Source organism: Mandrillus leucophaeus, unplaced genomic scaffold (genome assembly GCF_000951045.1).
Source record: "Mandrillus leucophaeus isolate KB7577 unplaced genomic scaffold, Mleu.le_1.0 Scaffold354, whole genome shotgun sequence".
NCBI lineage: Eukaryota > Metazoa > Chordata > Mammalia > Primates > Cercopithecidae > Mandrillus > Mandrillus leucophaeus.
The window spans coordinates 1,383,261-1,407,247 of NW_012103743.1; the positions used below are offsets into that span (position 1 = coordinate 1,383,261).

Consider the following 23,987-nt stretch of genomic DNA (forward strand, 5'->3'; position numbering starts at 1 on the left):
GAAGACAGAGTTTGCCTTTCCTCCTCACTCCCAGGCTCCCTTCCCATCCCCACCCCTCCACCCTCCCACTAGAGTCACTGGGTTAGGGGAAGAGCTATCCAAACTGAAGGCCTGCTTTCCACCTCCTCCAACCCCTCTCCTCCCTCCTAGCACTGCGCAGAATCCAACTGCTCCACCTCTAAGTTCTCTTTGTATCCCAGACCTCCCCTTCACCCTGCAGCCTGATGCAGTGACAGGAAAGGGGACTGGAGAGTTGGAGAGCTGGCTTTCATTCCCACCTCCACTGTGCATGTTTTCAATGTCTCATTCTTCTCATCTACTAAATGAGTACAGTAGTTGAGGATTAAATCAGTCTGAGGGTATGAAAATAGCCCGGCCAGCAGCTAGGTAAATGTGAGTTCTCCACCCCCTCCCCAGAAACTATGGTCCCCCTTCCCAGCTCCTCCGGAAGTCCAGCCTCTATCTAATCAGGCTGAAGTTTGCCCTCTCCCACTCACAACTTGCTCCCACCTAAGGGGGGATGTGGTTCAGATAAAAGGCTAAAGGAACACAGAGGAGACAGTTCAGGCTGGAGAGATTATAAGAAGGCTTTGTGGAGAAAGGGACTTGTGACCCAGGCCTTGAATGACAGGGAGGATGGAGATTAAGAAGAAAAGACATTCCAGGGGGAGGGGACACATAGGCAAAGGGCAGGCAAACATAACCATATCCAGTGAATTACCCGGGGTCCAGCAGGAAACACAGGGAGCAAGAGGAGAGGAGGCTGCGGAAGGCAGCAGGGGTCACCAAGGCCTGTGTGCCACATTGAAGAGTCTGAACTTGTCTCGGTGTCTGTGGGGGGCCCCAGAAGGATACCTGAGTTCTCAGAGCTCCAAGTCCAGGCCTGGGCCTGCCCAGCCTGCAGTGGGCCAGCTCTGGCCTAAATTCAGAGAGCTCTCCCTTCCCCCTAGCCATTTGGAGGATAATATTATAAAAAAAAATCCACAGCTCCCATAGGCTCTTAATGGAAGCATAAACCAGTTTCACCTCTCTAGATAGCAATTTGTCCAAACTCAAAACACACAATGCAACAACAGTTTCACTTTCTACAGAATTACTTACCAACAAACACAAAAATATATGTGCAAGGATGTTCACTGAAGCATTGTTTGAAGAAAACTGGAAGGGACCCAAATGTCCTGGTTAAATAAATGATGGAGCCACCACACAATGGACACTATGCAGCTGTGAAAAAAGAATGAGCTACATCTGATTGTGCCTGGCACATAGTAGGCACTCAGTAAACACAGGGAGATCTCCAAGTGCAGAAAGCAATTGCACAATAATGGCTCTAGTATAGCTCCTCTTCTCCTTTTTACAATGGTGCCTGTTTTTGTATACACCCTTAAAAAATCAGACAGTAAGCACCAAACTGTTAAGGCCATTTGCTGGAAAGGGAAGGAGGAGAATTTCATCCTCGAACATTGCCGTGGCTGCCTGAGGCTGGAGGAAGTACCTAGATCACTGCAGTTGGCATGAGGGGACTTTTCAGGGTGATAAAAATATTCTAACACTGGATTACGGTGAAGATTATACAACCAATTAAATCTACTAAAATTCATAGAATTATATGTATACTTAGTGAGTGAATCATTATGATATGTAAATTATACCTCAATATACTAGCTGAAAAAATTGTAAAAAACATTGCTGTAGTGTTTGAAACTTTACAAGTATATATCCAATATAGTTTTATTCTTTTATAGAACACAAATCCCTTTGTTTTATAAGAAACAATCCCTTTTAAAATATGCTTACAGTGATGCCTGCTCATTAGACAGTTTGGAAAATTCAAACAAGTAGGAAGAAATTTTCTTAGCCGCCCAGCCCCCAGACTGAACCTGGGCCAGCAACTGCCCAGCTGAGTGGCCCCTTCCGAAGCAGTGTGACTCCGACCTGCATAGTTGGTGATTAATAGAGGGGCTGCTGTGGCTTGACCTTGGCCCCAGAGGCCACTGACCATCAGCCCAAGGACCACGTTAATGATCATGAAGGGCCTGCAGCTTTGCCCACTATATAGCACTGGAGCCCAGGCCCTTGGCACAGGAGAGCTGGTGAACAGACCCCACCCTTGCCCTCTGGGAGCCCTCACTACAGACCCTGGAGCCCTTGCTACAGGGCACTGATGAGTGGAGACCATGATGGGAGCAACATTGTCTTACTCTGCTTTCAGCCTGGAAGATGATGTATGAGTTCAAGGGAATGGGGGAATTCAGGTACAAAAGAAGGGCCCCTAGGTGGAAAGGAAGAGGCCCCAGTGCTAGGGCTGGCTCTGCCACTGACTTCCTGGGTGACTTTGGGCAAGTCACTGTACCTTTCTGGGCTTCAGTGTCTTCGTATGCAAAATACAGGGTAGGGCCTGATGCTCTGACTCTAAGCCTCTTTCCTAGTCCCAGCACTCCCAGATACTGGTTGTACAACCAAATCCAGGACCTACAAGTCTCTGAGCTTCAGGGTTCCCATCTGTAAAATGGGCACATTGGACCAGGTCACCTCTACAGGCCCTTCTGGATCAGACAGTCCACGGCCCCTGACTTGAGGAAGGAGGCACTGCAGTCACTGACAGCAGCATGCCACCTCACCTCTGGGCCCAACCTGGGAAACTGAGACTCAGAGAGGTTCAAGTCACTCAACTAGAAAGAAGTGTTGCCGAGATTCAAACACAAGCCTGACTGGTTTCAGAGCCCAGGCTCTGTGTGCGGAGATCAAGCAGGAGCTCCTAGCACCACCTGGCCCGGGCAGGGAGCAGCAGCGCCCTCTCCAGGTGACAGGCTACATCAATCAAGCCCGAGTCAAACCTGGCAGCCAGGAGTCTCCGGGGCAGCCGTCCCCATGACATTTCCCAGGCCAGGGCAGGAGATGATATCGGGAAAGCCCTCTAGCCATTCACACACCTGATGTGAGTGCCCAGGCCGAAGGCCTGGAAGATCCCCAGGCTGTGGCCACTTAGTGCGGGACTGGTTGTGGCACCTGCACTCTGGGCCACATGGCACTCAGGTCTGGCATGGTTCCTTTGATTTGGAGGCAGTCCTTCTGCTACCACCTCAGTACATAAGCACGTCCTGGTCTCTGCACTTCTCCACACCTCGGAGATCTCCTTGACCTCTGATCTCAGCTGTTCCCGGGTCCACCTCCAGGCACACAGTAGGCAGATTATCTGTGTCTGCCACAGGATGGGGACTATACTGCCCATGTCCCCCTAGGGTCTCTCCCCTGTAGTTGACCCAGGACCTCCACAACACAACCAGCTCTGGGCCCTCCTTCCCTCTGTAACCCTGTGGGACTCCCAGGACAGCTACCAGAGACCAGAGGAGGTGGCCTCCCCTGCCTCTTCCACAGTGTACAAAAAGGCCTTGGCTGGGCCTGGAAGACACCACCCTGTTCTTTTCTCTTTACTCCAAACACTGTTGTTCTTGATTTTCCAGGCAGCCAGGCACTCATGGAAAGCCCTCTCTTGGAGTCTATTTGCTTTTTGGCTCACTGCTGTTCTCTTGGTCCTCCCGGGAGCACCCGCCCTTCCGGCCAGGGATTTTGCTAACTGGGACAATGGTCAGTAAACAAGAGAAGCCAGTTATGAAACCCAGTGAAACTGGACAGGGCCTGGACAAGTTCTGGCAAGCTCTGTGGACAGGTGTTCGAATCTGGACTCAGCTCCTGCAATCAAGACCTCAGTTTCCTCATCTATAAAAGGGGGAGAATGGTACCTAGAGCACGGAGCAGTGAGGAAGCCCAGGATGTGACGCACAGGAGCTCCCCAAAAGTAAGCACTCTTCTTTCTGAGCAGCCTGATTTCTGTACAGAGGCCTGCCTTCAGTATGTGATGGTGCGGGAGAAAGGTTACAGATCTCACAGTAAGACGCTAGAGTTCAGGTCTGGGCTGTGTAAGGTGGAGCAAGTTACCTTCCCTCTCTGAGCCTCAGGTCACTCATCTGTAAACAGGGACAGTGATGCCCAGTTGCAGGACTTTTGGGGGAACAGGAGTGAGACTGCTGGAGTATGTTGTTCAGAGCAGGACTTATTAGCAGCAGTCAGCGGTCATTAGTCTGTCTTCTCTTTTGTAGATGATCACACCAAGAACAAGAGAGTGACTTTTCAGGGTCACAAAGCCAAACAAGTGCCTGGCAGAGTAGATCTAGAACTCAGCTCTCTCAAAAACCAGGCCAGAACTGAGGCCTGGGTCTCCATGACACAGCGGTGCTCCCCGTCGGGGCTGGCTGGGCTTCCGCTTTGGCCAAATCCATCCTGGGAGTGGACAGCTGCTGGGGAGGTGGCCAGCGGGGCTTGGCTGACGCCAACTCCAGGAGACCAACTGTCTCAGGGACCAGAGCCATGGCCCTTTCCCAGCTTCCGGAGCCAACCCCACCTAGTGCTGGGACCGGGCTGGACAAAGACCCCATGCCCCGGAAGCAGCCAGATTTGGCCATGGGTATGAGCTCTGGGCCGTTCTTGCTAGGACCCACTTCAGCAGTCATCTCCCCTGCTCTCGGGGAGGAAATGGCCCTGAGAGGCGTGGTGGCTTAGTAGCCAGGGCTGCAAATAACTATGTCCTAGCCCCTTCAGCACCCCACCACCTACCCCTGGGGAGCCCAGGCACAAACGCAAATCTGCAGCAAGACAGGGAGGCCTGGCTGCAGATGCTGGGACCATGGAACCAGCAGAAGACTTTGGAGAGACACAGGCTCTGCAGAGCTGCAGGGGAAGGCAGGGTCTACAATGCCCAGCTGGAGTCAGAATGAGCAGGAGAAGCCACAGGAGGCAGCTTCCTGCTCTGCAGGGGAAGGACTTTCCAAGAGGGAGAAAAACAGAGAGCAACCTTCTGTGTGTGACTGTCGAAAGAGCTCCCACCAGAAATGCCTGCGTTTAAGTCCCCGGTCTATCACTTATTAGCAGTGTGGCTTTGAGCAAGTCGCTCTGGCTCTCTGAGCCTCAGTTTCCTCATCTATAAAACAGGGATTATAATACCTTTTTCTGAGGGTAGTTGTGTGAATTTAATAAGGTAAAGAACATTTGGGGCTTAGCACAGCACTTGGTACAGAGTAAGCACATATAAAGGAGGCTGCTTTTATTGTTAAAGGAGAGACTTGGATAAGTGTCTATCCCTCTGAGCCTCAGTTTCCTTATGTGTAAGATAGGGTTAAAAATGCCTTACTTCTTTTTTTTTTTTTTTAAGATGGGGTCTCACTCTGTCGCCCAGGCTGGAGTGCAGGTTCGTGATCTCGGGTCACTGCAACCTCCACCTCCCAGGTTCAAGTGATTTCCAGCTAATTTTTGTATTTTTAGTAGAGGCAAGGTTTTACCATGTTGGCCAGGCTGGTCTCGAATTCCTAACCTCAAGTGATCTGCCTGCCTTGGACTCCCAAAGTGCTAGGATTACAGGTGTGAACAACCACACCCCGCCTATTAAATGGCAAACTTTATGTTGTGTGTATATCAACACAGTTTAAAAACAAACAAACAAACAAACAAAAAAATGGAAAGACAAATGCTGGTTTCCTTCTCCTTTTCCAGATAATGAGCTGCCCAGTGGTGATATGGTTGAGAGGACGCAGGTGGCAAGAAAATCAGCCCATGTCTAAGAACCCTTCAGGCCCTGGGACTCAAGGATGCTAAAAGACACATGGCAAAAAGCAAACAAGTTTGTGCATCTGGCCAGGGTACCCGCCTGCCTGCCTAGGGATCAGATTCATCCTTCACTGGGATCTACCAGGAATGCTGGAAGCTTCCCCAGGCCAACCACCTTCCTGATGGGGACAATGAATGATGCAGGACACCAGATGATGGCACCACATCCCTCCTCCTGCTGGCTCCAAACAAAGCCCTTCTCTCTCCCCAAGCCTCCCATATCAACTACGGCCAAGATTTCCTCCTTGCTGGGCTCTGGCAAGATGTGTGAGCCCATTGTCTGGATGTGGAAAATTGGGGTCAAAGTGCCTTTCTTGAAGGCTAGTTGAAAGGATTAAATGAGACCATAAATGTGAGGGATCCGAGGACCATGCCCTGCAAAGGCACCCTGCAGGGAGAACTCCCTGAGAAAGACAAAAGGGGGCAGGTGCAGCGAAGAGGGAAAAGACAACGGGCTCCAGGAGTGCCTGCAGAGTCTCTGTGGGCCGGAGATACCAAAAATGACCAACAGGGTGAGGACGAGTGACCTTCCAACCTAAGGAATCTGAGGCAATGTACAGGGACGAATCTGGACAGAGCCCAAATCCCTACCACCAGGGAACTTGTGCCAGTGGCACCTTCTGTGGCATTGCAATTTCCTCCTCTGTAAAATAGGGTGAAGATTCCAACCTGGTGGGGTGTCTAGTAGGACTGAAGGAGCCCCTGGCACTGTGCTTGGCACACAGCAGGTATTCAGTAAGCATAACTAGTCCAAAGACGACCCCCAGCATGTGTCCAGACCCTATACACACATATAGCTTACTGGCCCCTATACCTCCCCTACACCTACCTCATACCCACCCCTCTACCTCTGTGTCTTTGCATCCAAAGCAAGGGAGACAGGGAGGGTTCCAAACAAGGCTGGTACCAGGGATGGCGATGCATCTCAGGAGAGGGCCTCAAGCCAACAACTACTGAGCCAGCCTTGTTACCCAATCCCCTCCATGAGACTCCTTATGACACCCCCTCCCCTCCTCTCTGACTTCGCCTGTTCTGCCCCACCCAAGAGAACAAGGGTTCTTGGCTGAGCATGGTGGCTCATGCCTGTAATCCCAGAACTTTGGGAGGCCAAGGCAGGAGGATGGCTTATACCCAGTAGTTTGAGAACAGCCTGGGAAACAGAGTGAGACCCTGTCTCTACAAAAAATTTAAAAATTAGCCAGGCATGATGGCATACACCAGCAGTCCTAGCTACTGGGGAGGCTGAGGTGGGAGGATCACTTGAACCTGGGAGGTCGAGGCTACAGTAAGTTATGATTGCGCCACTGCACTCCAGCCTGGGCGACAGAGCAAGACTCCATCTCAAAAACAAAAACAAAAACAAAAAAAAAACTTCAGTGGGGAGATATATCAGAGAATAGCTGTTCCTCCCTATCCACAGGGGATCAGTTGGTTCCAGGACCTCCCTCAGATACCAAAATCTGCAGATGCTGTACACCAATATATAAAATGGCATAGGATTTTATATATTGGTATATTTTATATACAGTATTTGCATACAACCTACATATATCCTCCCATGTATTATACTTTAATCCCTCTAGATTACTTATAAAACCTAATACAGTGTAATTGCTATTTACATAGTTGTTACACTATAGTTGTTACATAAAAATATAAATGTAAATTTCCATGTAACAATAAACTATGCCAATAGTTGTTACACTGTACTGTTTTTAAAGTTTGTATTATTTTTACTGTTGTTTGTTATTTTTTACTTTTATTTTTTTAAATATTTCTGATCTGTGGTTGGTTGAATCCACGAATGAGGATACAGAGGGCACAAGGCAGCAGATATGTGGAATGAACAAGTCTGGAGAGCTTGTGCCTGTAGTCCCAGCACTTTGGGAGGCTGAGGAGGGACCATCGCTTGAGCCCCAGAGTTCAAGACCAACCTGGGCAACATAGTGAGACCCTGTCTCTCTATATATTAAAAATAACAAAGATAAAAAATTCAAAATAAAAAAGAGCACTAACGTGCAACACAAGGACTATCGGGAATAAGTTGTACTGTATTTTGGGATTCATGCTAAATGAGCAGATTTTATTAGGTCAGTGCAAAAATAATTGTGGTTTTTGTCATTGAAAGTAATGGCAAAAATCGCAATTACTTCTATGCCAACAGAGATGGGTATGTTCATTTGCTTCACTATAGTAACCTTTTTACTATGTATATGTATTCCATAACATCATGTTATATACCTTAAGTATATACAATAACTTGTATTTTTTTAAAAAGAGAAACTCCAAATAGCATGATTAGAGATTCTTCACAGTTTATCTAAAACTTTTGACTACAATAGAACCATCAGAGATACAAAGATATTTTTATGGCTACTCATCCTTTTAACTCTAATAGGTTTTATTTAAAGTACTTTCCCCTCCTTTAACCCAAACAGAGGTACAGTACTGGAATGCTTTTCTTCCTTCCCCAGCTTACAGGATAATCATAGCCAGCTGGAAGATTTAAACAAGATCCAGCACCTAGAATACAGTCCCTGGCATGAAGTTGGGCTCCCATGTGGGTGCTGCCTTCTGTGCCCGGGTGTGCTTTAGGCCTCACCTCCGTCCAGGCACCTGCCCAGTCACCAGCACTGTCCTCCAAGTCCCTGTTCATGTGGGAGCTTCTGGAACCCTCTGGGATACCCTTGGAGGCAGGACCCAACCACAGTCATCCCACCAAGACCAGAGCAGAGACCAAGCTCACCTCCTCCCCACTTTACACCCACTTCTCACCCCCACACTCCAGCCACTGTCCTGGTTTGGTGTCCCCATCTTTTCCCTGGGATCATGACATCAGCTCCCTCACTCCCTTAAACCCTCCCTGCACTGGGCCCATCACCCATACAGATTGCATCATCCCTTCCATGGACCTCAGTGCAGACAGAAAGAAGTCAGGACTCCTGAGTTCGGTCCTCTATGATCTGGGGCCCACAAGCCCTTGCAGTCTCATTGCCCACTAACCCCCCAACAACATCCCCTGTGCCATCGCCTCTATACAACCTCATCTGCCTGCTCCGGGAGACCAAGGTCTAGCCTTGGCTCTGCCTCCCTGTGTGACCTTGGGTAAGTTCTTTGCCTCTCTGGGCCTGTCTCCTCATCGGGCTACTGGGGCTTTGTGTAAATGAGACAAGATGAGGTAGTGAGTGCCAGGTGCCAAGAGGCTCAAGAAACGTTAGCCTGCAATCCACGGCCTCCTGTCTAGCACATCCACCCCCTCCTACGGCAGCTGTTAGCAATCTGCTTCTTCAACTTTAACAGCAGCAGGTTCTCACTCTCTCTCCTAAGCTCTGGAATGCAGACATGCTCACAGCCAGCACCAGCAGGCAGGGAGGGGAGCAGAGGGAAGACAGCTTAGAGGAAAATTACCCAGCCTTCGCCCCAGCCAACGCCAGTGCTCACAGCTATCTCAGAGAGGGAATCTGGGGGCCTGGCAACCCCTTCCTGAGCCGGGGGCTTGGCCCCAAGCCTTGATCCCTGTCTGAGCTGGTGGGATGGCAGGGGTTACTCTGGCCACCACTCCTCTGGGGCACTCCCACTCTTTGGCATCCAAAGAGACAGGGAGGAGGAGGGAGGAAAAAGAAAACCAGACAAGCCTTTGTGAAGAGGAGAAAGTTGGTTCCTGCCATTGCTTGCTGGGGCCCCAGGCACCAACATAATGCAGGATCCCCAGTGACAAAGGGTCCCACAGTGGCTGAGAGCCTGCCCAGTTGCCATAGCTCAAGTCTCAAATCCTGAGTACCATGTCTCTGCATCATAGAGTTTGTCATGCCCAGTGTCACATACCCTGTAACTGTGCCACCTACCAGGCCCTGCGTTCCTCTTGCTTTGTCCCGTGTGTCTCCCTTGTAGTGGCATCTCATGCCTCTTACACCCTGGGTCATGCTTCATGCACCATGTCATGTCTGTTTTGTGACAGACTGTACCATGCCCTCAATGGATTCCCCCCGCCTCAGTCTCCCAAAGTGCTGGGATTATAGGCGTGAGCCACCTCGCCTGGCCTGCATTCTGTCTCTCTGAAGATCCAGACCTGTGTTCATTCCATCTCCCAGATCCCCTCTCTGAGATGCCTGTGAGTCCATCACACCAGGTCCTACCCCTTAGAAGTATGTGCCATAAATCTTGTCCTGGATCTATGAATTGTGTTGTCCCTTGCTTGATGATTCACATCAGGAAGGGGACAGGATGATATTTAGGGAGGACAGGCTCTGGGATGGACTCCCAGCCCTATCAACTATCATCCATGCGAGCCTGCAAAAGTGACTTCCCGTCTCAGTGCCTGTTTCTTCAGTTATAAAATGGAACTGATACTCACATTCACCGAGGATTAAAGTAGGTAATGCATGTAAGATGCTTAGTCTAGAAGCTGGCACACAGTGAGTGCTTTAAAATGTTTGCTAGGCCTGTGCCAACCGTGCCTGGGCATCTGTGTTATGTCCTGTGCCCTGCGTACCAGCCTCCCACGTACCCAGCTCCTCGGGTGCATCAGACACTGTGCACATTAGTGAAATTCAACAACCCCCTACAGGGAGGGTAGGATTATTCCCTCTCATGTAGAGGAGTAATCGAAGGGCAATAATTTGCATGAGGCCACAGGGCCAGCTGGAATGAACACAGGTCTGGATCTTCGGAGAGACAGAAAGCAGGCCAGGCGAGGTGGCTCACGCCTAACATACCAGCACTTTGGGAGGCTGAGGCGGGGGGAATCCATTGAGTTCAGGAGTTCAAGATCAGCCTGGGCATCACCACAAGTCCCCATCTACAAAAAATACAAAAATTAGCCAGGCGTGATGGCATGTGCCTGTGGTCCCAGCTACTCAGGAGGCTGAGGTGGGAGGATCACTTGAGCCCAGGAAGTTGAGGCTGCAGTGAGCAGAGATCACACCACTGCACTCCAGCCTAGCAATCCAGCCTAGGCGACGGAACAACAACAATAAAACAACAAAGAGACAGAAAGCAGATACGTGGTCAGCTATGGGGTGTGCGTAGAGACGGACATAAGCAAGCATGAGGGATCCTTTTGGGGATGATGAAAATCTTCTCAACTGAATTGTGATGATGGCTGCATAACTCTATAAATTTACTAAACATTGTTGAATTGAGTGAATTATGTGTATGTAAATTATATGTAAATTTACTCCAATAAATCATGTAAATTATATTTCAATAAAGCTGTTTTTTCTTTAGGAAAAAAAAAAAGCCCACGCGCTTCCAGTGCACTATTCTGCGAAAGCATTCTGCAAGAGAAGGGCGCTCCCTGCGGGTCAGTGAAGTTCAACTAGAGGCCAAGCTGCTCTGAGGCCCAGCTGGGAGCAGGTTTGAGCCCAGCGGTTCCCTAACACCTCTGTGGACCAGGTGTGCAGCAGGATCAACCCAGGGAGCTCAGGAAACAATAGATTCACAGGCCCCACCCCCAGCCTCTGAGTCTGTAGGTCTAGGGTGGGGCCTGGGAACCTGTGATTCTGAGGCTCAGCCAGGACTGGGCCCACATCTTCCTTTCACATTTGGGGAAACTGAGGTTAGCCAGGAGATGGGCCTGGTCAGACCTAGTTGATCAAATGGTGGGAGAGCCAGGGCTAGAATTAGAGCCCTTTCCTCTTCTCCTCTCTCCATTCCCTCCGCCTCCCTCCCACTCCTCCCCCGTCCTCAGCCTCCCAGTGACTCAGGGCTCTGAGTCACCCAGAGGCCCCACAGAGGAAACTTCTTAGGAAAAACAATCGCCAAACAAAGCTTTCCCTGATCTGGGGAACAGAATAGGCCCAGGGGGCCAAGAGAGGGAGGGGAGGGAGAACACAGGGTGGAGTCGGAGGCTCCAAGACTTGGAGACTTGGAGTCTCAGCCACTCCCTTGTGTGGGGCCCTAGATAGGGATGTCCCCACAATGCACGTCCCCACCTGCAAATAACACCTCCTATGCTAATAGATGCCCATTGTGATGAGGCCATATGATGAGTACTTTATAAGCATTGTCTTGTTGAATCCTCCCCAAAACCCATGGCTGGCATTGATTCCTTTTATAGATGGAGGAACAAAGGCTCAGAGAGGTTCAGCCCAGGGTTACACCATTAGGAACCCAGCGCTGTCTGACTCTGAAGTCCGAAGTTTGACTCTCACTTCTACACACCTTTAAAAAATACCTACTGCACACAGTGGCATGAAGATCAGCTCTCATCAGACAGGTAAGGAGAATGATGGCCACAGTGGCTGTTCAATCACAAACTGTCTCCTTTCTTTCTCTGTGTCAGGCCCTGCCTTGGGACTTCCTGACCCAGTGGGCACACAAACAGGAACACCAATAGTCATTCAAGTAGCTGTGGGCCCTGGGAGCACAAAGGAGGGAGCACCCACGCCCGAGGGAGCCACGGAGGAGGGGCACTGGGACAGAGCCTTGGAGGACAAATGGAGTTTCCTCTTTGGGGAGGTAGGAACAACAGAAGCAAAGGCTCAGGGGTGTGGCCCGCACAGGGAAGCATAAACAGTTTGAAGAGGCATGGCTGGGGTTGAGACAGTGGATACCTGGGGGAGAAGGGGTCTGACTGCTATGGAGTCCTAGCCTGATCCAAGGCACTGAGGATTTTTAAGCAGGGAGAGAATAGGATCGGAACTGGTTTCATCTCTGCAGAGGGCCTGGCTGGTGGTTGAACTAACAGTCAGGAGTGGGACTTCCCCTTGGGTCTCCCTGGCATCCCTCCTCTGAGCTGGCTTCGGGGACCATCCCAGATCCCGTGCTACTCACCCACGGGTCAGAACTGCCCCCGAGGGCTTCTTCCTTGGCCATCACTAGGCTGGGGGGAGCTATGTGGGCCTCTCCTGACACAGGCCAACCTAATCATCTCAGCCTATAAATAGGACTCAGGATTAGTCTGGAAATAGCTGTGCCAAGCCAACTCCACAGGCATCACGGGCACGCACAGTTCCGGAAATGGTTCTTCTCCTCAACACAATTAAAACCCAACACTTCCTCAGGAAACTATTGTTCACACTCTGCTTTGCTTCCTTAAGCACGAAGTAGTCGGTTTTGGGGGAAGAACCTGCCTGCTTACTGCTGATTAGTGGGGGTATGCTTTGTGGAGAGGAGGCCCTTTTCCTGCTTCTCCTTCTCTGAGGACCTGAGGGAGCCACTACCACTCTCTGGGCCTCAGTTTCCCCAAATGTAAACTAGGGAGGTGGGACACGATGCCATTTTTAACTCACCAGGATTTCAAAAATTAGAATTGTAATAAACATGTGAGCAGGGAGAAAGGAACAGGTCCAGGGCCTGCCACGGAGGGGCTGAGTGGCCTCGGATGAGCCACTGTTCCTCTCTGGGCCCCAGATTACTCAGCTGTAAAATGAAGGTGCTGGGGGATGATGTCCAAGGTCAACAATTTTTTTAAATTTCATTTTTTTGTTTAGTACTTTTGAGAACCCAGCCAGCTGGCCATCCTATGCCAGCCTTGTGCTGAGTGCTGGGGATATAGGGACAAATAAAACCCAGTCCAGGCCTCTGTGTGCCCAGCCCTGTGCCGGATCCTAGAGTGTAACAGCATGTCCAGTCCCCTCAGTGTCCCACTAGAGGCTTTCTTTGGGGCTGCTGGGGACATCTTGTTTCTAGTTGAGAATTCAGATTTACGTCCAAAGACAAGAACTCCCTGAGGGGCAGATTACAACATGGACTGAGCTATTACAATCGACAAGGACACAAAGCTAACACAGCCATCGTTAAACACCAGCCATGTGCTAAGGACTTGATTTCCCCATTGTTTAATCATCACCAACTCTATTATCACCCCCATTTCACAGATGTGGAAACTGAGGCTGAGAGGAGTAAGGGACTTGTCCAAGGGCACAGAGCAAGTCAGGGCTACAGTGATGTTTCAGGCCCAGACCTGTTTGCCTCCGGAGCCCAGGGTTTAACACACCCCAGTGCTGCTGTGAAAGGGCTCTGGACAGCTCAGGCTGGCCGGCCAATGCGGGGATAACAGAACAGGGGCATGGAACAGAAAGGGGCATTGAGGATGTTGCTGTGTGTGTGCGGTGGGGGGAGTGACAAGGCTTTAGCAATGGTACTCATTCTCTCCAACCAGCTCCCAGCGCTGCCGTCCTCTGATCCACCCTCCACTCTGCCTGCCATGGACTGATTGTTCTGAAATCCCATGGATCAAGTCACTCCTCAGCTGAAGACCTGTCCATGATTCCCTGGTACCCAGAGGATAGAAACCCAGTATTTAAAACCTCTCTGACCAGGTCTTCCGGTCAGCTCCCCACCTCAACCCTCACACTCCTGCTCACTAGTCCCCAGGCATAGTGGGCTCCTCCAGCGGCCAAGCCTTCGCCTATGGGGCCTTCCTGCCTGGAACGCCCAACTCCCGCTTCTCAGCCTTTTTTGACTCTCAAGTAGGAAAGGCACTCTTTGGCTCCCTGAGCCCTTTGGCACTTATCACAGAGCACTCTGGGCGTTAACTGCCACTGTCTCCGTCTTGGATTAGAGTGGATATCCAAGGGCCAGGTGGTGTCTGATTCACCTCCCTCTCCAGTGCAGCAGCTCAGCAAGGGCTGACCGGGTAAACTAAAAAATGCAAAGAGCCAAAAGAATTCTGGGAAAGTACACGTTTCCCAGGACTGCCCAGTGACAAGCCCCATACTGAGGCACAGCATCAGGACACCCTGCTGTGGAAGAACCAAAAATTGCACCCTCACGGCTTATCAGGATGGTCCTTGTGTCTGTCTCTTTCAAGGGTTCTGATAATGAAATCTGGGCAAGTCACCCTCCTGCTTTAAAACTTCCAATGGTTCCCAGAGGTCTAGCATAAAATCCAAACTCAAGAGCCCACATAACCTAGATGCTGCCTGGCCCCCAGGTCCTCCTCTTGCCATGCCCCCTCCCTGGCCAGCCTCCCTCGCTTCTTTCAGTTCTTCAAGGACTCCCCCACACTAAAGCCTTACCCAGACTGCCTCTCTGCCTGGGGGGCTCCTCCGTTCCCTGCTCACTCAGCCACCTCCCTCTCCCTCTTCAGGTCTCACTTTTTAGGGGAGGCTTCCCTGATCTGTCCAGATAAGACCTCACCACTCCCACCCAATCCCACACGCTCCCATAACCCGATCGTTTCCTTCACAGCAAGAATTAATCTTTGGTGTAAATAATGATCTACCGGAAGACCCATGAGGAATGGGAAGGTCTTGTTTTTTGCTGATTCTCAAACACCCAGCTCAGAGGCTAAATATCTCTCAAATGAATGAAGATATGAATGGATGAATGAATGAATGAATGAATGAATGAACCTACATACATATATCAAGACAAGAAGGTGGGCAGAATCCTAGGGAACGCTGAGGCAGAAAAAACGGGGCCCTGGGCCAGGCATCGTGGCTCACACCTGTAATCCCAGCAGTTTGGGAGGCCAAGGTGGGCAAATCACTTGAGGTCAGGAGTTTGAGACCAGCCTGGCCAACGTGGTAAAACCCTGTCTCTACTAAAAACACAAACATTAGCCAGGTGTGGTGGCACATGCCTGTAGTCACAGCTACACGAGAGGCTAAGGCAGGAGAATCATTTGTATCTGGGAGGAGGAGGTTGCAGTGAGCTGAGATCATGCCACGGCACTCCAGCCTGGGCACCACAGCAAGACTCCATCTCAAAAAAAAAAAAAAAAAAAAAAGAAAGAAAGAAAGAAAAAGAAAAACAGGGCCCTAACTAAAAAGAGGGGAGGGGCTCTAACTGAAAAAAAACCAGGGCCCTAACTAAAAAAGTCAGGAGGATAAACAGGGCCCTAACTAAAAAGACAGGAGGAAATAAACCAGACAGTGCAGCCTCCCAGAAGCAAAAGGAGGGAGTTTCTAGAACTGCACCAGAGACTGGTACATGGAATCCTGAGGAAAGCACTAGATTGGACATTGAGGAGGTCACTGGGGCCTCCGTGATTGAACCAAGGTTCCGTGGAGGTGGGCACAGGGCTGGTACATTGCAGGGGGCAGAGGAGTAAAGGGGGGTGAATAAGCAAAGCTCTCAGGTGATGGGTGCTCAGCTGGGCCTATGCCAGCCTGGCCCTGCAGGGTCTATGGAAGACAGGGCCCCTGTGTCACAGTTACCAAAAGCATCAACAGGGCATAACATTCTTTTTGTTGACAGATCATTTTGAGGTAACTTGGCTTTTGGAGTTGTCAGGGCTCAGTCTCAAAGGCAGGCGCATCAGAGCCAAGACTCGGCCCTCAATTCCTCCTATTAGGGCAGCACTAGGGCCACCTCTTTGTCACCAAAACCTTTGGGTAGCAGCTGATGGGGCGAGTCACCTTTCTGGGCCCAGCAGGCCTTTCGGGAATCACTGGCTTTTGGGGTACAACATCCTGGGGACCATCAAAAAGCCCTTTCACCTGAGCTTTGGGAAAGAGGAACCGCTCCGGCTGTGGGCGGCTCGTGTCATCATCTGGAAGCCAGCTGGGCCACAGCAGACGTGTAAGTCCTGTGTGCATTCATCTCCTTCTCCTTTTGGCAGAAAAGGGATGGTGTGGGCTGGAGAGGTGTTTTCCTGGGTTCTTGCGCAATTGCTAATTAGAAATTCACTTTTGTTTGGCTGTTGGAAGCTGGGCGATTCCCCCTAGTAGCGATCCTTCCTGTCTCACTGGTCACAAAGCCCTTTGGCATCTACGAGCTCACTGGGTCCACAGAGCAGCTTTGTTAGGTGGGTGGGGGAGACCAAGGCACCCGTCTTACAGATAGAAAAACCGAGGCTGCAGCTGGGAGGTGAGCCAGTCTCCTGGCTTCCAGCCCAGGACTCTGCACTCCTCCCCCCACCTCCCCGCCTACTTCAGCAGGTCACCTGTGAATCTGATAGTCAGGTGGGCCCCACCCTGCCAGCTGGCCCCAGTGGGCATGACTCATCCGACTTCCCCATGACTCACACGCCTCGGGTGCTCCTCCTCTGGTCAACAAGTCTGGAGACTTGGCAAATGGACCCCCATTTTTCTCACCTCTCCAAAGCCTCTGGGAAGAATTCCTGCACCTCCTCTTTATGGGGACTCTACTATTCTACAGAAGAGCCACCAAGGCCTTGAGAGGGAAAGCCACTCTCCTAAAGTCACACAGCAAGCAGGCAGCACAGCCAGGGTGGGAGCCAGGCATCCGGGCACTGAGCCCAGTCCCTGCCTCCTCCGCACAAGATCACTCTCGCCTAACCTCCCTCTCAAGGGCAGGAAAGGAGCAGAGACGCACTCTGAGCCTTATTGGGAAGACCTCAGGGACTCCCACTGAATCCACTGCGGCTACAGTGGCTGCTTCCACCACTGAAGTCCCCTCCAGGCTTCCCTGGGCAGCCAGGGCGGGGTTTAACAGGAGGACAGGTGTCTGCATTGCTCTACCTACCTAACAGGGCTGTGCAGGGTGAAGAGCGCTGCTCTGTGGGAAGGCACCCGGACCAAGGCCGAAGCACTGGACAAAGAGCTATGAGCACCACCTGTAAAAAAAGGGCACAAGAATGTCAGCCTCAGGGGGAGTTCAAGGTTATCTGGTCAAATCCCCATTTGATGTTTCAACTCCTTTCCTCCCCTCCACCAGGGGTCACACAATCAGTACTTGCACACATCCGGCAACAGGGCACTCACTACCTGCCAAGGCTGCAAGACCTGCTGCTACAGGGTTTGGCTGGGTAAAATAATTTTCCTAAGGACGCACTAAAATCTCTCTCTTCTTAGGCCTTGTACCTGCTGGTACTAGCTCTGCCTCCTTCTGGGTCAGCCAGAACAGGTCTGTCCCCCTCTTTCCTGATGGCTCTTTGGAGATTTGAAGATAGTGATCCTGGGCCCCTCAAGTCTTCTACAAAGTGTGCATCCCTTTTCCTCCAGCTCTTCCTGAGACCAGGGTTTCTGGTTCGCTCACCCTGTTCCCTGATCTGCTCCAGATGAACTCTGTCCCTACTGACAGGACAAGACCCAGAATTAGACAATCAGACAAGCTCTACCCAGGGCAGGGCGAGCAGGACTCTCACCTCCTTCATTAGAGATATCATGCTTCTATTAATTCAGCCTAAAATCCCATTCACATTTAAGGTAGTCCTATTGCATGGCTGAATTCAGTTTACAGTCAACCTCAGAGTTGTACTTTAGGACTCTGGAGTTATATAAACTGGGCCCTGACTTAACTGTGTAAGTTGAGCAAGCTACATCACTTCTCCGAGTCTCAGTCGCCTTCTCTGTTCAAGAGGGATAATATTAGAACCTACAATGAGATCAAACATGTTCAGGGTTTTGCACAAGGCATATGTTTACCCTAATTATTACCCTGATTATTAACAACTAAATTTCTAAGTCTTTTGCCTGCAAATTGTATCTTTCTCATCCTGCACATGTGCGGTTTGGGGACCCACTCTGTTGATTTTTCATATTCGCAGCTCTGTGCCTCAGCATCACTCTATTACTGTTCTAATGCACTACAGCTGAGCAAGACTACATTATCAATGTCTGGTGACAGGACTTTCTCTCCCTCTAGGCTGTCAGCTCCTCAGAGGCAAGGATTCTGTCTGCTTCACCTCTGAAGCTTCAGCATGGCATGTGCCCAGCAAATGGCAGGGCCAGTGGACATATGCTAGATGAGCGGATGAAGGACCACCCCACATCAGCTCATCGTGGAGTATGCAGCTCAGTCCCCCCACCTCTCAGGCACAACTTGGATCTTCACCCTTCCTCACCACTAAGAATTCCAGTCAGCTACATTCAGAGGAAAGCTGAGCAAACTGGCTCCTGCCCACACTGGAAAATTTCTCTGCCTAAACCAGCTTCCCCAAGCCAAGGGGAAGGTCCAAGATCCTGAAGGTGGCAGGGCCATGCAGGCTCCTGGGATTAAGACACAAACAAGCCCTGTTCTCAGGCCGACAGTAAATGATCCAGACAGTCTTGATGACTTGTGCATTGTGACTGACACGGGATACAGCCACGGAAGTGGAGTCACGGTACCCAAAACCAGAGACATCAGAGGCAGACACTTATCTGGGCTGCAGGACCTGGTGCCCACTTCTGTGGGCCTCTCTCAAAGACTATGGCAGAAACTTCCTGGTTCCAAGGGACGGGCCAAAGCAGAGTTGGGTTTTGTTGTTCCGGCAAATAACTAATGACCTCCCGCACTATGTCAACTCTGTGTGAGGATGAGCCTTTCGAATCCAGCTCCACTTCTTTCTACACACCCCAAATTGCACTCTCATCCTCAGATGCATATTGCAGTGCTGCATTTGTTCCCAAGTGCAACCTGCTCCTTCCCAACTGCACCTCACCTCAGCAAACAGCACTGCCATCCACCATCCACCCAGTGGACCAGTCCAGACACCAGGCTCTCACCCTCCTCAACACACCACCTCACCCCTTTGCTCTGTCACTCTCCCCTCCAATGTATCACCATGTCTTGCTAGTTCAACCCCTGACTGCCTCCAGAGTGTCACCCCTTCTCTCCACCTCAACGCCAACATCTTGGTCCATAACCCCATCACCTCTCGCCTGCATGACTGCAGAACCTTCCTAACTGATCCTCCTGCATCCTCTCCCTCCTACAATGCATCCTCCTCAGAGCAAGCCCAGACCATGCCACTCCTCTGCCCAGACTCTACCATGGCTCCACTGTGGCCCCAGATAAAGTCCAAGATCCTTAACAAACCTCTCCACATTCTTCATGACCTGTCCCCTTCAACTCCTTCAGCCTCAGCCCTCATGGCTTCCTGTCTTCCACTATACCCCACCAGGCTCCAGCCAGATGCAACGGCACTCTGTTCCTGAGTCCTCCACGTAGTTTCCGCACAGACCTCCACACCCACTAGTCTTCCCAGTCACACTCTACAGTCTATTTGCAAGTCAGCCTCCCCAGTTGCTCCCGTGTATCCCAGAGCCTGGCCTAGGGCTGGGACCACCGCAGCTCAAGATTTACCAAAGTAAGAAACTATGACTCCCATGCGTGCACACGTGTGTAACATACGTGCACATGCACACACACATTCGTAGAGCCGGCTAAGAGTGCAGATGCTGCCATCTACGGGCAAGAAAAGCATTACACCCTTCCTAAGATTCAGACACACCCCAGGAGCCTCCAAGCTCTCAGACTCAGCAGGGTTTAGAATTAGCCTCAGCTAACTCCAAGTTGGTCTGTTTTCCATTTTGGACCTTAAGGCTGCAACAGTTTAAAAACAAAGTCGGCAAAACCACTGACTCTAGTCCACCGCCCACACACTCCAGATGGAGCCATAAAGAGAAGGGTTGCGTTCCAGCACTCACAATCCCAGCCCAGGGCTCTCACTACGTGCCTGTTTGCTGAATCATATCTTAGGGCATAGGAACAGAAGATGCCTTCCAATAGTCTCAGCAGTGGAAAGGCCAGCCTTTGGGGAGAGAGCTCGCCTGGTGAAAGTGTGCAAGCCACCACGGAACCCTGTCTGTCTACGTGGCTAAAAAGGAGCTTTCCGCTCTGGAGGTGGGATCGGGGGAGGCTGGAGCAGAGCATTTTTCTCTCCTAAAGGACTGCTCCCAGTTCATTGGAAGGGCCTTCAGACCTGATGGGAGTAACATGATATCTGTCCATTAATGCCATAAGGGTTCGAATGGCCACCCTTAATAACCATAGTTATCATTTTCTGTGCATCTTCCAAGTGTTAAACTCTGCAGGCATCATGTCTCATTGTCGCAATAACTCTACCAGGCAGCAATCTTTGTCCTCATTTTGCAAAGCTAGGACACAAGCTCAGAGAGGTGAAGTAATGTGCTCAGGGTCACACAGCTAAGATGTCTGGGCAGTTCCCACCAATGCAGGCTGCCTCCCCTACGTCTTAACCTCACTATATTTCAAAGCTGTAAGGCTAGGCCTCTTGCTCACTAGAAAAACAAACAAACAAACAAAAAACATGCAAATCTTCGGGTACTCTAGCTCATGGGCCAGCAAAGTTTTTCTATAAAAGGCCAGACCGTAAATATTTTAGGCTTCATAGGCTACACACCCTCTCTGTTGCATATTTTTCCCTGTTTGTTCGTTATTGTTGTTTTTTAACAGCACTTTAAAACTATAAAACCATTCTTAGCTTAGAGGCATACAAAAACAGACTGGGGCCTCCCCAGGGCTGTAGTTTGCATCCATAAGTACAAAGAGAATAATGTTTATAATCACAAATACAAAAACTTCTGGTGAAAAGGTTGATCAAATGCTAGCTGTATTTCTCCCCTTCCAATGGCTTTTCACTGAGTCACTCTCTCTCCTAAAGAAGGACCCTACTTTGCTCCATAATTAAGCAGCAAAGTATTTCAGGGACTGTTCAGATTCTAGAAACTCATAGCTGCAGATAAAATAGATAAGCCAGATATCGAAGACAAGACATTACAAGATCTGGGCTCCAGACTCAACTCTGTTACTGTGACTGGCTCTTTAGCCCTGAAACAAGGGACTTGCCTCTTAAGCCCCTTTTCTCATAAGTATTGATTCTACATGAATAATAGATTGATTTCAAATCTTACAACTGAAAATGTGATCCCTGGACCAGCGACATCAGCATCACCAGAAATGCAGAGCCTCAGGCCCCACCCAGGCTTGTGGAACCAGAATCTACATTTTAACAAAAGCCCCAGGTGATCTTAAATGCTCTAGAACATATTTTCTGTCCATCTGAAACACAGTCCACAAAATCTTTGTTAGCAACGAGGAGAGAAAGGGTCTACAGACCTCTTTCATGATGTCATGGTATTAAGTCCCTGACCTAACGCACGGACCAGTGACTTCATAAAGCACTCCACTCTAGGACCAATTGACAGACCAAGATCTACCACCGGATCTTAAAGTAAAACCTTAGCCAGGCAGAAAGTAGACCTAGGGGAACAGGAGAAGGTGCTATTCCCCATATTATGGAGTGCGGCGGGGAATAGGTTAGAGAGAGAAATGACTTACCCAAGACCACGCAGCCAAGACAAACTAAGTGGGCATGACCACCACCAGGTTTCTTAATCTTCCTTAGTCAGGCCTTAGGTTTCATGAGAACTGAAATCATTTCGGTTTGGTAGAGCAGCAATGAGAGGGCTTGCTGTTGGCTTTGGGAAATTCACTTGCTCTCTCAGGGCACAAGTATCTGTAGCCATGAAGTGAGCGGGTAGAGCCAGGCGATTCGTAAGGCCCTGCCATAAAAGTCATGTTCTGGAAAGTTTTGAGATGAGGAGGCAGTCAGGAGGGGTGCCCTATGCCAAGGGTCACCACAGTCACACCAAAGTCTCTGGGGGATGGGACCTCAGAGCCAAGTCCTTCAGTCCTTTGTGAGGAGGCTGAGGAGGGACCTGGTGTGGGCCCTAGTCATGCATCCCCTTGGGGCCACCTCAGCTGGTCACCACAGGCTGGCATGCATGCTAAGGATGTAGCCCATTTTACAGATGAGGAAAATACGTCCTCAAGAGGGGCTAGGGCTTCTTACCAAAGCAAAGAATTTTTCCCTTCAGCTGACAACAGTGCAAGGGTACCTTGTATTCAGAAAACCTAACATGTGAACACACAGATGCGTGCAAATGGTTGATCTGGGAATAATCAGGCTCTTTATAAATTGCACATTCTATTTTACCGACAGATTCGTTACAAAAAGGATTCATTCTGGGCTTTGATGGCGAGGCTCCCAGTGCAATGCCTCTCACACTTGAATCTGCACACGAATTCCATGGGGATCTTGTGAAAATCTGGATTTGGATTCGGTAGGCCCAAGGTGGATAGGGTTGCCAGATAAAACACGAGATGCCCAGTTAAATCTAAATGTCAGAAAGACATTAAGATGTCTTGGTATAATTATGCCCCAAACCCTCCTTGGTGTACTCATGCTTAACTGGCACACTGTTTGTTATTTGCTAAATAAGGCAACCCTAAAGGTGGAGCCTGAAATCCCACATTTCTGAAAAGCTCAGAGATGAAGCCTTAGTGCATTTAAAATGCAATTTAAATCTATGAAAACTATGTTTAAGCAACTATGAATTTTATGGTCTTTTTTTTAAAGACCACTGAACAGGCTAGGCAGGCATCTCTCACCTTCTAAAAGAGCATAGAAAGAATTCTGGCTGCCACTGGAACTGGGAACTTGCCTTCCAAAAGAAACAGGTACTGTGGTGGGAGGGGAGATGGAAGGGGGATGGGTACAGGCCAGCCCACAAAAGCCCATTTTACCTCCGTTCTAAACAACACAGTTCTGCTGGACGACCACTTCCTGAACTGAAGCTTAGGACGCCAAGAAATATGGCCATTTCTTTTCTGAGTCCATGAAATGGGAAGGATCTGTCCCTACCTGCTTCCTTCCCAGGGCTCTTTGGAGTCAGATGAGATAATACAAATTCCCAGCATCCATATGATTGCACTGGCCAAGCATCGTGTTAGATACTTTGTAGAATTCTGTGAAGTGAGTATTGAAGCTCTAACTGTATAGTTGAGAAAAATGAAACTCAGTGAGGTGATGTCCTCAAGGTCTTATGGCAAGTGCAAAACATAAACCAGAAGGAGAACCAAGTTCTCTCCGCTTCTTTGGCCTGGCAACCTAACTTGTTATGCTTTATTGCTGCTGAATTGTTCAAGTGTATTTGCCAAATGAATGAATGAAATGTAACGTTTCAGGAAAATGGTCGCTGTACTCTATAACAAGACAGCTGAGCTTTTTATAACCAGCTTCAGATGCTCCTAAAGAATGCTGCCACTCTCACGGTTGGCTGGTAGGAATAAGGACTACTGTAACCCTTATGAGTAGAAATTTAGCATGACACAGATTCTTCGCTTGGCCAAACTTTAGCCAGGCTTCTGAACCTTCTCCTCGGCCCACCTGTGCACTTCCTTGTAAAATCGAGTTTTAGCAAAAGAACCCTGCTAAGTCTGTTTAGCCAGAACCCCTCTTCCTTGATATCTGATCGGGCTCCTCATCCTCCACCATGCTCCCGGTGATGTTTGAATCACCCTGGTTTGTCTTCATCAATACTTTTGTTAGGTCGGTTTAGCAAGAATACCCCTTATTCCTGAGCTTCCTCTTAGTAATTTTCCACCTGCTGACCCCTACCCTGCTCCGCAGCCAGCAATTCCCACGCGCCCCTGCTGTATTAGGAGTTGAGTCCAAACTCTCTCCCTCACTGTAGGACCCTGTTGCAGTGGTCCCTATACCCAAGGCGATGGTCCTGAATAAAGACTTCCTTACTGTGTTTTAACAAGTATCACTGAATTTTTTTTAACAAGAAAAAGCTATAAAATGTGTCATTTTGACTCAGGAACTCCATTTCTAGGGCTCTCTTCTAGGAAATAATAAAAGAAGAACACACACAAAAATTATGCACTAGGTTGTTCACTGC

General features: G+C 49.7%; 2 protein-coding genes across 10 annotated transcripts in view; one reads left to right on the forward strand and one right to left on the reverse strand.

The window, feature by feature from the left end:
- The window catches only part of GSN (gelsolin), a 64,474-nt gene that overhangs the window by 34,213 nt on the left and 6,274 nt on the right, over positions 1-23,987 (reverse strand). For 3 of the 9 annotated variants that reach the window (XM_011989499.1, XM_011989496.1, XM_011989497.1), the window contains exon 2: positions 17,038-17,128. The exons of 1 other annotated variant lie outside the window; for it this stretch is intronic. Coding sequence is in view for 4 of the 8 variants with exons in the window: in XM_011989492.1 (XP_011844882.1) it covers positions 16,050-16,148 (99 nt within the window). In the remaining 4 variants the exon portion in view is untranslated. Of the gene's footprint in view, positions 1-11,840; positions 12,101-12,435; positions 12,541-16,049; positions 16,162-16,646; positions 16,726-17,037; positions 17,129-23,987 lie in introns of those variants that run through there. 5 more of the 9 variants (XM_011989492.1, XM_011989493.1, XM_011989501.1 and 2 more) reach the window with 4 other exon arrangements.
- On the forward strand, positions 16,549-17,166 carry LOC105546327 (putative uncharacterized protein GSN-AS1). Its single transcript, XM_011989491.1, is given in 2 exon segments — positions 16,549-16,560; positions 16,562-17,166. Coding segments are annotated over 2 exon segments (492 nt in total). The 3' UTR covers positions 17,042-17,166.